This window comes from Lissotriton helveticus, chromosome 10 (genome assembly GCF_964261635.1).
Source record: "Lissotriton helveticus chromosome 10, aLisHel1.1, whole genome shotgun sequence".
NCBI classification, from domain to species: domain Eukaryota; kingdom Metazoa; phylum Chordata; class Amphibia; order Caudata; family Salamandridae; genus Lissotriton; species Lissotriton helveticus.
The window spans coordinates 558,710,943-558,725,714 of NC_136071.1; the positions used below are offsets into that span (position 1 = coordinate 558,710,943).

At 41.4% G+C, this 14,772-nt stretch overlaps 1 protein-coding gene across 1 annotated transcript in view; it reads right to left on the bottom strand.

Annotated features, from left to right (window-relative positions):
* ATF7IP2 (activating transcription factor 7 interacting protein 2) overlaps positions 1 to 14,772 on the bottom strand; it is a 334,949-nt gene that overhangs the window by 150,205 nt on the left and 169,972 nt on the right. The window contains exons 8-9 of the mRNA XM_078663103.1: positions 14,162 to 14,226; positions 5,296 to 5,371 (exon numbers count right to left, since the gene is read on the bottom strand). Of these exons, the coding sequence (XP_078519229.1) occupies positions 5,296 to 5,371; positions 14,162 to 14,226 (141 nt within the window). The remainder of the gene's footprint in view (positions 1 to 5,295; positions 5,372 to 14,161; positions 14,227 to 14,772) is intronic.

Sequence of the window (14,772 nt, forward strand, 5' to 3'; positions counted from 1 at the left end):
CACTCTTCCTTGGATGTGGTGGAGGTGGTGGGGAAGCACCAGCTGAAGCTACTAAAGAAGCCATTGCTCAGTGATCACAAAGGGTCTTTCTCTCACAATGATGAAAGTCAGAGTGAGGAAAGAAGGAGGGATTTTCATCATTTGGGAAAAACAAGAGTTCTCAACCAATCAAAAGTGTTCATTTTAGATTATATGACCTAGTCTTACATCATTAGGAAACCAAAAGTGAAATGAACCAATGAAAAGTGTTATTACCAAGTCACATGACTTGCTGTGTTTACGTTAAGCGCTTTGCAGGGCCTCCCGGTTTGCTTCCAGAAACCTGCGCTTTGCGACTCGCTTCGCGTACCAGTTCGCTAACGTAGTACGTCATATGACGTATCACGCGACAACGTGAAACGTCATGCGGACGGGAGGCGTCACGATGTTGTTTTGTAACGCGGCACTTGCGGTAAAGAAACGTTTACCGGCTCGCGGTCTATTTCGCGGCATCAAGGTCAGCTAACGGGAAGCTTCCCTATTTGCGAAGCGGGAACGAAGAAAAAAAAATATTTAAAAAAAAAATTATTCATAAACATATAAAATATATTTTTGGATTTAAAGAAGAATACATTTTACAGCTACAGATATTAGCTGTTAAAAAACCAATGAAATTCACAGAAAAAACCATAGGTTATGGACCATATATAGTTAGGAATTAGCATTTACAAAACCTTGAAAATTCACTGAAAAAACCATAGGTTATAGACCATATATAGTTAGGAATTAGCATTTACAAAACCTTGAAAATTCACTGAAAAAACCATAGGTTATAGACCATATATAGTTAGGAATTAGCATTTAAAAAACCTTATTTTACTCACACAAAACCATTGAAATTCCATATATAGTTAGTTGCACTAACTATATATCGCGCACCCGCAATCCACTGCTGATCATGTCACATATTACATCATTCATGACATGGTCAGTGACATCACTGATGACATCACTGATGACATCTCAAATGACATCACTGATGACATCACTGATGACATCTCATTTGACATCATTCTTGTGCTAATACGATAAACCTCTTCAGACTCTAATATAACCTTAGATACACTCAGTGTATACAGACACTCACACACTGCCACTCATCCATGGAGTTACTCACACACCCAGTCAGTCATGCAAAGAAACAATCTCACCTCCATTTCTTCAACTATACAGTTAAACACACCTTACTTATTGAAACATATACTAACACATATTTACTCTCTTATACAATCCCTGATACAAGTTCACAATGATCGATACAACCACTCACTCATTCAGTGGCTCTCATGCACAGTTATTTATATATGCCAACTCTCACATGTACTGTGTTTTACATATGTACTTACTATGACATGTAGCATTGAGATATCCATTCACTCATCAATACACTCATGCACACAGTCAACTGCCCATGTAGCTGTTTCCACATGCACTCTTGAACTCATACACCTAGTGAATAAACTGCTCACACATCTATGCATAGAGTCTCACACCTTCCAGCCACCCCCACACAAACTCAATCTCCCATAGAAATACTTGGGCAACCAATTAATAACACATATAGCCTCTCGTATAGCTAATGATCAACACATGCAGCAGTTTACAGAACAACAGACATAATGATGCACAAATTAAGACAGTTTAGTCACTAACCCATGCATTCAGTGAGACACATTTAATCACTCACTCATACAGTCAGTCATGCACCTACTAAATCCTTCATCCAGACACTTATACATCCACTCAAGACATATTTTAACTTTACAGAAAAATACAGTCACTGGATGTTGTCATCAGTGATGTCATCAGTGATGTCATTTGAGATGTCATCAGTGATGTCATCAGTGATGTCACTGACCATGTCATGAATGATGTAATATGTGACATGATCAGCAGTGGATTGCGGGTGCGCGATATATAGTTAGTGCAACTAACTATATATGGAATTTCAATGGTTTTGTGTGAGTAAAATAAGGTTTTTTAAATGCTAATTCCTAACTATATATGGTCTATAACCTATGGTTTTTTCAGTGAATTTTCAAGGTTTTGTAAATGCTAATTCCTAACTATATATGGTCTATAACCTATGGTTTTTTCAGTGAATATATATATATATATATATTGTCACTTAAAAAACCATTGGTTTCAGCCACGTTATAGTTAGGAATTAGCATTTAAAAAACCTTAGAAATTCACTGAAAAAAACATACGTTTCATCCATGTTATAGTTAGCTGGACATTTCTCTCATACAAAACCATTGAAATTCCTCCGTTATAGTTAGTTCAGCTAACTATAACTCGCGCGCCCGCAATGCACTGCTGATGACGTCACATATTACATCACTCATGACATGGTCAGTGACATCACTCATGACATTACTGATGACATCTCAAATGACATCACTGAGGACATCATCCAGTGAATGTGTGTCTTTCTGAAAAATAAATATTTTTTATATATGTATATCTAAAGGTCGATGGAAAAATACATGGGTAAATAAGTGTCTAATTGTTTTTTTTGTAAAATTCATTGTATAACTGACTTATTAAGTGTATCTTACTGAATACATGTATTAGCGAGTAATGTTTAAATATATAAATATCTGTATCAGTGTCTCACTTTGTGTATAAGGGGCTGCATGGGTTGGTGAGTAGCTATATGAGTGTCTATATGGGCTATTAGTTGATTTTTGAGTATCAGTATGAGTGTCTGTATGGTTTAGTGGGGGGTATTACTTAGCACATAGATGCATGAATGACTGACTCACTGTATGTATTTTGAAGACAGCATGTGTGCAGGACTATCAATGGATGAGTGTGTGTATGGGTGTGTTAGTGAGTGAACGACTGTCTCAATAGTATCTTTATGAGTTACTACAGATGTGTTAAACTAGTGTATGTGAGTATTGATGTATAAAAGTGATGTATATAAGTAAGTATATGTGAGAGCGAGAAATTGTAAGAGTTCCTGTATAAATAAGTATGTGTTTCTATAAGTGATTGTTTAAGAGAGTAAGTATGTGTACAATTCTGTAGAAGTAAGTGTAGTGGTGGCCACCCTGCACCCTGGAGAAGAGTTCTTGAGGTACACCTACATCCAGAGCCCTCCAATTTACCTGCCCAGCTGTTGGTTCCTCCCGAAGACTTCCTGGACCGAGCCTGCAGCTAAAAACCAAAACCAGCAATTCCCATTGAGAACAGGACACTGATGCCAAAACAGCACACTGCACCCAGCCACCCATGTGCCGCTAAGGGTGCACTTTGTGTGTTATCTTGAACCCCCTTTGCCCTGAGCTAGACCTTAGGAGATTTGCTCCCACATCCGAGTAGCCTGCTCGTGAGCAGGCACCAATCAGAGGCCTCCTCTCCCCCACTGGATAACATTGGGCCTCAGCACTCTGCACCCGGCCACCCTAGTGCCTCTAAGGGTGCTTTGAGAGGGCTTTCATGACCCCTGTGGAACCCTTATTCTAACCCCAGAAAACCAACTCCCAAACCTAAGTACTTACCTGTAACCCAATAACTTCATTTCCTCTAATAGGATTGCATGGACTGCTTTTCTGTGAAAAATGTTTTGTGGGGAGTTGAAAAATTGTACGAACCCTTAAAAAAAGGTATACTTACAAAAACTGATTTGCTCACCTTTTATCTAGGAAATGTCCCAGTGTGATATCTAGGCATATCACATGGGTGTAAAAAACAGTAACTAATAAAGTAATCTGAAAAGTAACTAACAAAGTAATCACAATAATAACTGAAAAGTAATCCCAACTGTTTTATGGACCAGTAACTTACCTGTAACTGATCCAATTGCATTAAACTGTATTTAACTGCCTTATTCTTGCAAAGTACTATTACACTGACCTGTACCAGGCCTGGCTTGGTTCTAGAAATAAAATACAACTAAATAATATTTTCATACAAAGAAAATTGGTCAGAGTTCAGTATTTCAGTGTTTGAAATAGTTCTTGCCTGTGTGTGTACAATAAATGCTTAACACTACCCTCTCATAAAGCCTTACTGCTCGCCCACACTAGAGAGTAATGTCTTCTCTCCTTAAGCCTCTGCCTACCTTTGGGGATCCACTGGACTATGTTCACATTATACCTTACTTTGGTATAGCATATACAGTGCCAGCTTCCTACACCATCTGTGCAGAAGTACTTAGATCGGCACTTCACATGAATAATCCCAAAAGGGAGAGTATCTCCAGGAGATAAAATTCTAAATTAAAAAAAGTTCTAAGAAAGGAATCAAAGCCAGTCTACTTTCTCTGTCTTACAGAAAATGTGAAGGGATAGTCTTATACAGTGTCTATATGCAAATCTTTATGCTTATACTACAGGTAGAGACGGCACTCCTGGTGGAGAAAATGTGCAAATATTTTTCTATGACCGCATGTTGGGTAGAACTTCTAAAGGCACGGTTTTCTCCAAGGATTTGACTCAAAACAGGGGGGTTGTGAAGTCAAAAACTATTTTCTACATGGTGCACCTGAAGCTGGACTTGTGCAAAATAACTAAGAATGTTTTCGAAGGTAAAACACTATGAAGAATACAGTCAGAATTCAGTTCTGCCTGGAGACTCACTCAAACTCCAGGCGTGAAAAAAATCTAAACATTGGTAGACTCCTGGATGGAGAGGAGTGCTTAGCACATTCACCTCGCGGGCCAAAATTTGGAGAGTTTCAAAGTAGGTGAACCTACTACTAAACAAACAATATTCTTTTGCCTATGGGCAAGTTAATACAGTTTATTGTTGTGCCATCTTTCTGAAGATATGCAGCTTGAGGTAGGGAACTGATGTAAGCATGTGAATCTATAAACAATCTAATGCTGGAAAATAACTAAATGAGCTAGACAAATGCACTGAAATTAATATTTAGCTAGTTCAGGTGTTTAAGCTAACAGCAAAGGCAAGCTGCTTAGTACACATGAAATCAAATGTTTATAAAACTTAAAAATTACATTTGTTTAAACAAATGTAGGAAGATGACAAAATGAAACGAGGATTAAATAAAAATACATTCTAGATGCTGATATGGAGTAATGAAGATCTACTACAATGGATAGAAACAGAAGATAAAGGTGCAGACAGGGGTGCATAGGGGAACAACATGGCTAATTGATTTCTGCGCTAGCACTCCTGGTGCTTTCGGTCACTGCCCGAAAAGAACAAAGTCCAAACAAAATAAGTATTTGAAGGATACAAGACGCAAAATAACTCCTATGAACTACATTATTTGAAGTTTGTCACCTGTATTGGAGCTGGACTCTTCTTCTGTGAGGTCAATCACTACCCCAAAACACTTCTTTATTTCTTCATTTGAAACCTGTAAGAATCAAATGTTAACATTTATGCTTCATGAACCATGAATACCGGTAAATGAAAGAAAAATAGCAAAAACACATTTAAATGTTAACAATGATTACTTGGAATAAATATCTGCATGCTCTGGCTAAAACAAAAAATGAAAAGCAATGCCATCGATCATTATATCATCCATCATGAAGACAGACAATTCCAAGTCCTTTCACCTAGTGTTAAAACGAAAAGTTACTTAACTCCATTAGTTTATATCAGTTAAGGAAACACAACCATAAAAACATCCACAATAATGCCATTATAAAACACAAAGTAAAATGTATTCATAACTAAACAATGCTTAATATTAGAAAAATGAAATCTTGGAAGGATGATCTCAGGTTAACAGCCTTAACCAGAAAGTCAGCTGTGGCAAAGTACGCATTAAGAGTAGACAACATTTTTAAAAATAAACTTTTATTTTTTAAATGCTGGTTTGCCCCAAGTGGAATTATTTTAACAGAGGGACAAAGTACAACCTGCAAGCAAGTTTATAAAATCCACAAAAAACATGAAATGCATATCCTTAAGTAAAAGACAATAAATGGTGCATATGACCTTCTCTGAACATAGGAAACAATTTACCATGATATAAACTATGCACCAAAGTTAAATCCACTGGTTATCAACAATTTCATTCAATTAACAAGCAACTAAGTTGAAAAAAGGTACTTCTAGCACACAACTTATCTGCCTTTACAATATTGCTGAGGGTCTCAAAAGGATCCGGCTTAGCAAGCTTATCAGACACTTGTTTGATATAGGTCAGCCAACAAATCTTCTGAAATGAATCAGTTGACATGCTTAGATAATTTCATGGTTAAAGCTTGTGGCAGGATTGACCTAAATGCAGACCCATAGAAACATGGATGAGAGTTTGATAATACTTTCTATATAGTTTAAACCCAATCCTTCACTTGACAGGTTATGAGAAGTGCACTGTGGTATACAAGGAAGTTGACTTCAGAACCGGTTTTCCTCAACCTGCAAGAAGGGAAAGCTACTTACTTGGGGTAATGAGCTTTCTCGTGGATACTCTATCTACCTGCCAGTTACTCAACTGTAGAATAATCCCAGACTCCAGCCAGACTGGACAAAGAAACTTCAAATATCTCAAGTCACCATTAGGCAACACTTGATTTGTATCGAAGCTGGAAGTGGCGTCATAGGACGTTACTGAAGCTATATAGCGCCCACCTCTGTGTAACGATAACAGTTACCATTCTTGTTTTTATCCGCCTTCGAGGCAAGTGAATGGAGAGCCATCTAGAAGGCTGTTAGTTCTAAAACTAATTTGTATTCTTATTAACTCTCCCTATAACACATCCATCAAAGTGGGAGCCGGATGGGTCAGTGAGTAATCTGAAGATAGGTAAGATTATCCATCAGAAAGATCGCTACCACAGGTAAATACCTTTCTTCTGATGGATACTTCATCTGCAGATTTTCACCTTTAGAATAGATACCGAAGCAGTACCGTTCCCAGGAGGAGGGTTGATGGAAAGTTAGACTTGAAATATTTTGGGACAGATCTGGAAAAGTGGTCGTCCCTACGCACTCCAGAATCCAAGTAGTAGTGCTTGAAAAAGGTATGGAGAGATGCCCATGTTGCTGCCTTACATATCTCTGCTATTGGTAATCCTCTGGCAAGTGCAGAAGTTGATTCTGCTCTGGAGAATGGGTTCCAATCGCTTCTGGAGGTTATTTCTAGGCCTCAGTGGCAAGTCTTAATGCAGGGTCCACTTCTGAGCCGCTTTCCATTCTTGGTACCATAATGGCACACAAAAAAAACTGAGAAGGCATGAGCTGATAATGCCCTTTTCACCTCCAATGTTACAAATGTCTCAATTACCCTCTCCCTGTGGGTATAACTCGAGTGGCAGGTCCTCAACCAATTGGAAATAAACCTCCTCAGGATGCCGACACCTCGAGCAAGTGGAATTCACAACGTTCAGACAACAGAATTTAAACCAGCTAGAGGGATAATTGCAAAAATGTCAAATGCACCAGCCATTGTCTTGCTATTTGATATCACTTTTTGTGCTTGAACACAGCAGTACTGCCAAACATCATGGGCAAAGATAACACCCAAGTCCTTTTCCCAACTCTTTTGTATAAGCTCTGGTGCTATCCAAATCGCATTATAAAGTTTAGTTATCAGACCTTCAGGAACTTGGGTAAGAGCAAACAATGTCAAAGGAGTAGCCAGATTATCAAGGATATATTTTTTCCGCGTGCATTGAAGCATAAAATATGGAACAATATGCATGGGTGTGGTCTGCCTCTCTGTTTACAGAGCTCTAATGTAATAAAATGGCCACCAATAAAGATAATCCGATATCCTCAGCCCCAAGTCTGTTAATTGTCTTTTGGAGTTCGATCCATAAAAAACTAATAACAAGGGGGTACACAGTACAACACAAAGTTATAGTTTAAACGCAGGCGTACAACTCTATGAGTCAGAGAAACAATAGTGTTCGATGGAGTGCCATCTGCCATATCTTGCTCTGTTTTTATATGATAGAAGTCAGTATTTGGGATGTTTCTGAAGAAACATTTTGCTGGAGCCACCAAACAATGTTTCAGATTAGGGGTCCCCCTTTAGGCATAAGAAAGGGTCAAAGTATCCCTGTTAACCCGGTTTGTCTACTCGCACAGACAAAGCTTGGAAAACACTTAATGTAGTGTGTTGAAGAAAGCTCTTGCTAATGTTAAGGTCACATTTGTGAATAAGTATAGTAATCGAGATGACATTTTTTTCTTCAACACAGCAATATGTCCTGTCAATGAAAATGGGAGCATGTCCAATCTTTCTGGCTGCTCTTAGAATTTACAGCTTGCTGGCTCATAGTTCTGTGAATGGGTTAAGCCAAGTTATGGTGGACGGCAATACCCAAATATATAACCGGGCCATTACACCACACCATTGGGAAATATGTTATATGTATGCAGGTGCCAGAGGAGTGCAGGATTATCTGGGGTTTACCGCAGTTGATAAGCAGCCTCAAAAAATGGACATGGGTAGCAGACTTTGATGTGTTACCACCCACTAATATTTTGTAAACACTCCTGGCACAGACTCTATTCTGAAGGTAATTTAAGGAATATTTTGGGTAATTTAGGAAAATCAGATTACCAATTTGGGTGGAGAGGATGGAGGCCGGACGTGCCACTGTTTTAAAGTAAGCTGTGACTGAGATTCCACAAATCTCAAAACATCTGTGTTAGAAATGGGATCTCTGGTTGGCTAAGGCTTGCGCCAAAGCCAGGCAGAGACCACCACTCTAGTCAGGGCAAGGGAGTTGCACGCCCAAGATAACGCCTGCTCACCCTCTTGGTAGCTTGGCACAAGCAGTCAGGCTTATTCCAGAGGCAATGTGTAAAGCAACAACATACCAGGTACACCACAAAAGAAACTCCACACAAGGTTATATCAAAAACAGCCTTTGTACTTTTTGTATTCTCATAAACACATTAGAATACGAATCACATAATAAACATTGTGCCACCTTGAACTAGGTAATATCTACAGGGGATTATATACACATGACAGGGCCACTTGGACCACGGTCAGAACCATCACAACGTGAACAGAGTAAATGTTGCAGTTGTGCAGAATAAAGAGCACAGGCCCCTCTGGGCCCTTGCAACACAAAGATGAGAGCGGCCTGCTCCCTGCGGGACCTGCCCGGCACCGACAATGTGCCTCGAAATGCTCCCAAGTCACTGGAGCTCCCGGGACTATAACTGAGTAAAAACTGCCCCCTCTCGTTAGAGCGGCCCGCAACGGCGGGAAAGCTCAGGAAATGGGCCTCGCTACTGTGCCTTGAACAGGCACGCACCACGGAGAAGCCCCTACTCACCGGGCTCTGGCGCAGGACTCCTTTTCAGTGCGGCGGGGCAGCTGCGCCCGGAGCTCTCCTCTCTACACGTGGTGGCTCAGTCTTCTCGCGGCTGGTCCAGCACTCCTAGGGGCAGACGACTCTGCCCTTCTTCACCCGGTCCCTCTCCTGGGGCCGTGACTTCTCTCGATAAGGCCAGCACTAAGCGGGGCTTCATTACTCACAGGAGTCCCTCGGCGGCCTCGCTCGACTTCCTCCCCTCTTCCAATGCGGCGGGGACAGGCACCAACAATGTGCCTCGAGCCCCCTCCGCCATAATCACCCAAATAAGGCAGCACGCAGGGCTGTCCCAGGCTTACGGGAGCCCCGCGCAGACTTCCGGCTGCTCGCAGGAGGCCACGCCTACGAGCAGGTAGTGGGGCCGGACTTCGGGGGTCGCGCTAGGCAGCGGCCCGGCAACTTCTCCTGGTGTCTTCGTTCTCCTCCGGCTGCAATGCGGTGTAGGCACCTGCTAGTATCTCAGAACGCGAGGTGGGCTCCCGTAATAAAAATAAAAGCAAAAGGTGGGGTGGGCACCCGTAATGACCATTTAAATAATCGTAGGAGGCACAAACGCGGGGTGGGCACTCGCTACTCACAGCAATGCGGAGGGATTCCCTACGACTGGGATTCCTTCAAAAACAAAGGGTTGCAGCTTGGCGCTGCGCAGCCCACGCTACCTTTCTCTGGGGAAATTAAAATAAAGCCCTCCCAGGGCGCCAGATGCAGGCAAAGTCCTGATGGTCCTGGACTGGACTCTAGCATGAAAAGCAGAAGGGTCCCAAAAGTCTTTAGAGATGAAGGGGCAATGCAGGTCCCCGGATGGCAAACGCTCATGGCAGACCCTCCTGGGCCCCAGCAGCAGCACGCCCCAGCAGGATTCAGGTACAAGAACTGAACAAATTAATGGGGTCCCAGCCCCTCTACTTATACCACATAATCCTTTGTTCAGTAGTGCAGGGCATGGGGGAACCAGATGCAACTGGTTCAGCTGGGGATTGGAGCACTTAGTTTTGCAAGCTCCTCTTTCCCTTTGTCAGGTGGGGGCTAGGTGATCAGACACACCACAGGGGGCGGAGCCAGCATTGTACAGGACAGGCACACACCTATTCATAATTAGGGGATTACTCCTTCCACTACTCCCAGCCCAGATGTCCTATTCAGCCCAGCACTGACTCACCCTGCCCCTCCTGGAGCCACAGACACCTCTCAGCCCCTGTCACTCACAAGCCAGACATGCAATTCACATCAGGCAGGCATACACATATCACACAGAAATGCTAAAGTGTCATTTCCCAAATAGTCACAATAAATCTGCGCACACCATTGCGCAGCATTTATTCTCACAATTTCATACATACTAAATTTGACCACACTGCTCCTCCCATACCATGAATTACCACTGACACACACTGATTAGGGAATCCCAATGCATTCCTGTGGGAAGGCAGGCCAATCTCACTAATGTACACAGAAAGCGCACACACTTTACACTGGACCACAGTCCTAAAGTGCCCAGAGGCCTAAAACCACCAACAGCAGGTCACAGAAAAGGCAAAAAGTTTAGGGGTGACCTTGCCAAAAAGGGCCAAGTCTAACAATCTGATATTAGAACATGGCAAGCAAAGGAAATAGTTACTTACCCTGTAAACATCCATTTGTGGAATGTAGTACTGTAGATCCACATGCTCTGCATTTTCCTGCCATCTAGTGTTTGGTCCATGGTTGTGCAATTGTTTTTCTTTCAAGAAGTCTTTTGAGGCCTCCTTTTGGTGGTAAAGCTCATGGGCATCAACTCCATTGTTAGATTGTTTTCCCGCAGGCGGGTGAGAAATAAGTGTATAGTATGTGTAAGTAATGCGATGACCAAGCTAAATGTATAAATAGCTCAAACCAGCAAATGTAATGAAGTGCAACGGCATGTCTACGTGCTTAAGAATGTTAATACAATCTACTGGTAGGTGAAGATAATTAACATCCATGACCTCAGGAGCCAGATTGCTCGGTTGAGAGTTTTGGGATCCAGGTGTCCGGTTGCCCGATTTCTCTGTGATTTTGAGTGAGAAGGTGTAGTCTTGTTGGGGAGCTTCTCATGTGGAACTACAGGAAGGTCTAGTAATGGACCCAAGGCTGACAAGCCCAAGTGGGAGCTATTAGAACCATTGCTAGAGAAGTCTGCCTGAGCTTTGCCCAGAAATGGAAGGAGGGGGAAAGGCAGAAAAGCAAAAGGCAAATAGCCCTGGCCAACTCATTCATAGTGCATTGACCTTGACTAGTGGGTGTGGAAACCTGGAGGTGAAGTTTGGGCATTTTGTATTTTCTGCTGAGGTGAAAAGGTATTTTTGAGGGAACTCCTACTTTTGCAAGCAGGGTAGGAGGACTTGTGGTGGAGTTCCCATTTGTGGATTTGTTGCTGCATCCTGCTGAGCAGGTTTGCAAAGTAGTTTTCTGTTCTTGGTAGGTATTCTGCTAAAAGGCGAGTATGGTGATAGAGAGCCCAGTTCCATATGGACTGAGACAGCTGTGGAGACCGTGTCCCTCCTTGTTTTTGTAGGTAATATATGGCATTCATATTGTCCGTCTGAAATAGGACAACCTTGTGAGTCAGGTGACTTAGGAATGCTTTAATTGCTGGGTGAACAGCTTGAAGCTCTAGGTAGTTGATGTGGACGGACTGGTGCTTGGCATCCCTTAGGCAGTGCACTGTGAGTTCTTGTGGGTGAGCACACCATCCTCTCTGTGGTGCGTCTGCGGTGAGAGTGATGTGGATAACAGGGTTGAAAAAAGGCAGCCACTTCAACAGGTTGGTGGTGTTCCACCATGGCAGAGAATGGCAAGAGTGGCGGTCTATCAACATTAAATTTGTCAACTGACCCTGTGAATAAGACCACTGGCAAGTTAGACATTCCTGTAATGGACGCATGTATATTCTTGCATGGGAAACTATGGCAGTGCAAGAACCCATCATCCCTAGCAGTCGCATGACCATCTGCACTGTGAGATGTTGGTTTGTTTGAAACTGTGGCAATATTGCCTGAGTTTTGAATTCTTGTGGAATTGGGGAGGGCTAATCCTATTTGTGTGTTTAGGATTGCCCCTGAGTATGGTTGAACTTGTAATGGTTGCAGGTGAGACTTGGGAATGTGGATAGTAAACCCTACACTGGGAGAAGATCTATTGTCATCTGAGTGCATTGTTGGCACTGATGAGGAGTGCTGGCTTTGGTAAGCCGGTTGTCCAAGTAGGAGAGTACATGGATATTTTGTCTGCTTATGTGAGCTGCTATGACTGCTAGGAATTTGGTGAACACTCGAGGTACAGTGGTTACCCTAAAAGGGAGAGCTTTAGTAGTAATATTTGCCTGCTATGACAAACCTTGAGATATTTGCGATGAGCGGGATGTATTGGTATGTGAAAATAGGTGTGTTCTTCAAGTCTACTGTTTCCATAAAGTCACCATGTTGCAGAAGTGGAATAATGTCCTGTAAAGTGACCATGTGTGAATGCTCTGACAGGATGCAATTATTTAAAGGACTGAGATCTAAGACTGGCCTTAAGGACCTGTCCTCTTTGGAGATTAGGAAGCATTTGCACTGCTCAACAAACTCGTTTGTTTGCAATATATATATATTTTTTAAACAGTGTGGCACGTCATTTTCATTTTACGTGCAGTATGTTTAGGCAGTGCTACTGGGAGAGGGCAGGCAGAGGGACCACCACCGCAGGGAACAAAGGGATTCAGTATCTTACGAGCTCAAGATTTGAGGAAAAAATAGGATCCCTCAGATGCATGGACTGCCTTATTGACGTCGCACAAGATACTGAATCCCTTTGCAGGTTGGAAATATCACCACAAAAGAAAGGTCTTTATCAAAAAGGACATAGCCTTGAGATAGTCGCCAGCGACGGAACAGGTGTTGGCTGTCTGAAGCAAGACCAACAGAATAAAGAAAGAAAATAAAAATTGAAATAACTTGTGTATAATTTGTGCTTACATCGTGCACTTAACAAATTGTTGATACACCTATGACGTGTGCTGAGGATTTCTTTGAACAAAAAAATACCATTTGGAACATTCTAGAGATCCTTAAATATAGGTATAAAAACTTGTGGGGATGCGACTCAGAGTATCAAATATAAAATGGTAGATTCACATATTTTTGTACTTGGCACGACTGTGTGCTATTTTTATTGTTTTCAAAAGACGAGAAATAATGCCTTAATAGAATCCATACTAGAAAGGAAGCCCACTTGGAAATAGGAATCTGGAAAGTAAAAGTAGGTGTATGGTAGTTTTTAAATTCAGTGTACAGTCAAACACTACAGTGGAAGGTGAAACAATAGTAAGTGACACCTGATTGAGAAACAAGGTTGATTTGTATAATAGTGGCACTTAAGCTTGGTAAGAAAACACTTTGGTTGGACAATGGATCAGAATATGTGCTGCTCTATGCTGGAAAGATGAAGTGTGTGCTAGTCCGATTTAGATGGCTTATTGTGTTACTTGCATCTGCAACAAGCCATATGAGTTGTGGACTTCTGTTTAATCGCTGGTGGAATATTGCATGAATATGTTCAAGTTAATTGAGCCAACTGAGAAGAGTCTATGTAAAGCTGGATGTAGCACGCAGATGTGATTCATACCAACTTTTAGTTGTAGCAAAAAACTTTACAAAGTTCTTGAGGTTTCAGACTAACAAAAAAGCTACACTTTGTTCTCAGGGCTTAAAAACTACCAGACAATGTAAATTGCAGTGAGGAACTCCAAAGTAAACATCAAAAGCTACTAATGCAAATATGAACTTTGGTAGTATACAAAATAAGGTTATATCGTATACATAATATTAACACAAAGAAAAATAGAGTTTCCAACATACCTCATTGTTGGACTTCACATTTAGTACAGACCCTCTGTCTGTGGATGCCCTCCTGCTCAGACCATCTGCAGAAAAATGGTTATTGTTAACGGCATTTTAAAGGTTTCCCTTTTTTAAATTGATGGTCTTGGTTACTGGTCAGTTCCATTACCACTATAACAATGTTTAACAAACCATGAGAAAAACTAGCACATCAACTTATTTAAGTAAATGCAACCCAGGAAGCTGATAAACTGCTATAGAATGCAAGGGCACTGAGGAATAGCCTTGCTGTAATTGCTACTGCAGATACAGAAGTTGAAGTACTGGATAATAAAGGCATTTTCCCAGGAAAGAAATCAATTTGGAAAAGTGAACTGTTGTGATTATAATATAGGGTTTGTATTTCTCAAATCTGCAAAATAACTAATTTGAGTACAATATTTTACATCCCAGAGAACATGCTTTCATTATCATGATCTAGAAGACCTCTGTGTTCTGCTGGGCTTCAGTGATAGTAGAGAGAGGAGACATAAACCACTCTGAAAATTAGTTTTATTTCAACCCTCCTTTGTTTTGTGATGGATGAAGCTTTAACTCGTGTTTTCTGAAATTGCTACTTTTTTTTGCAG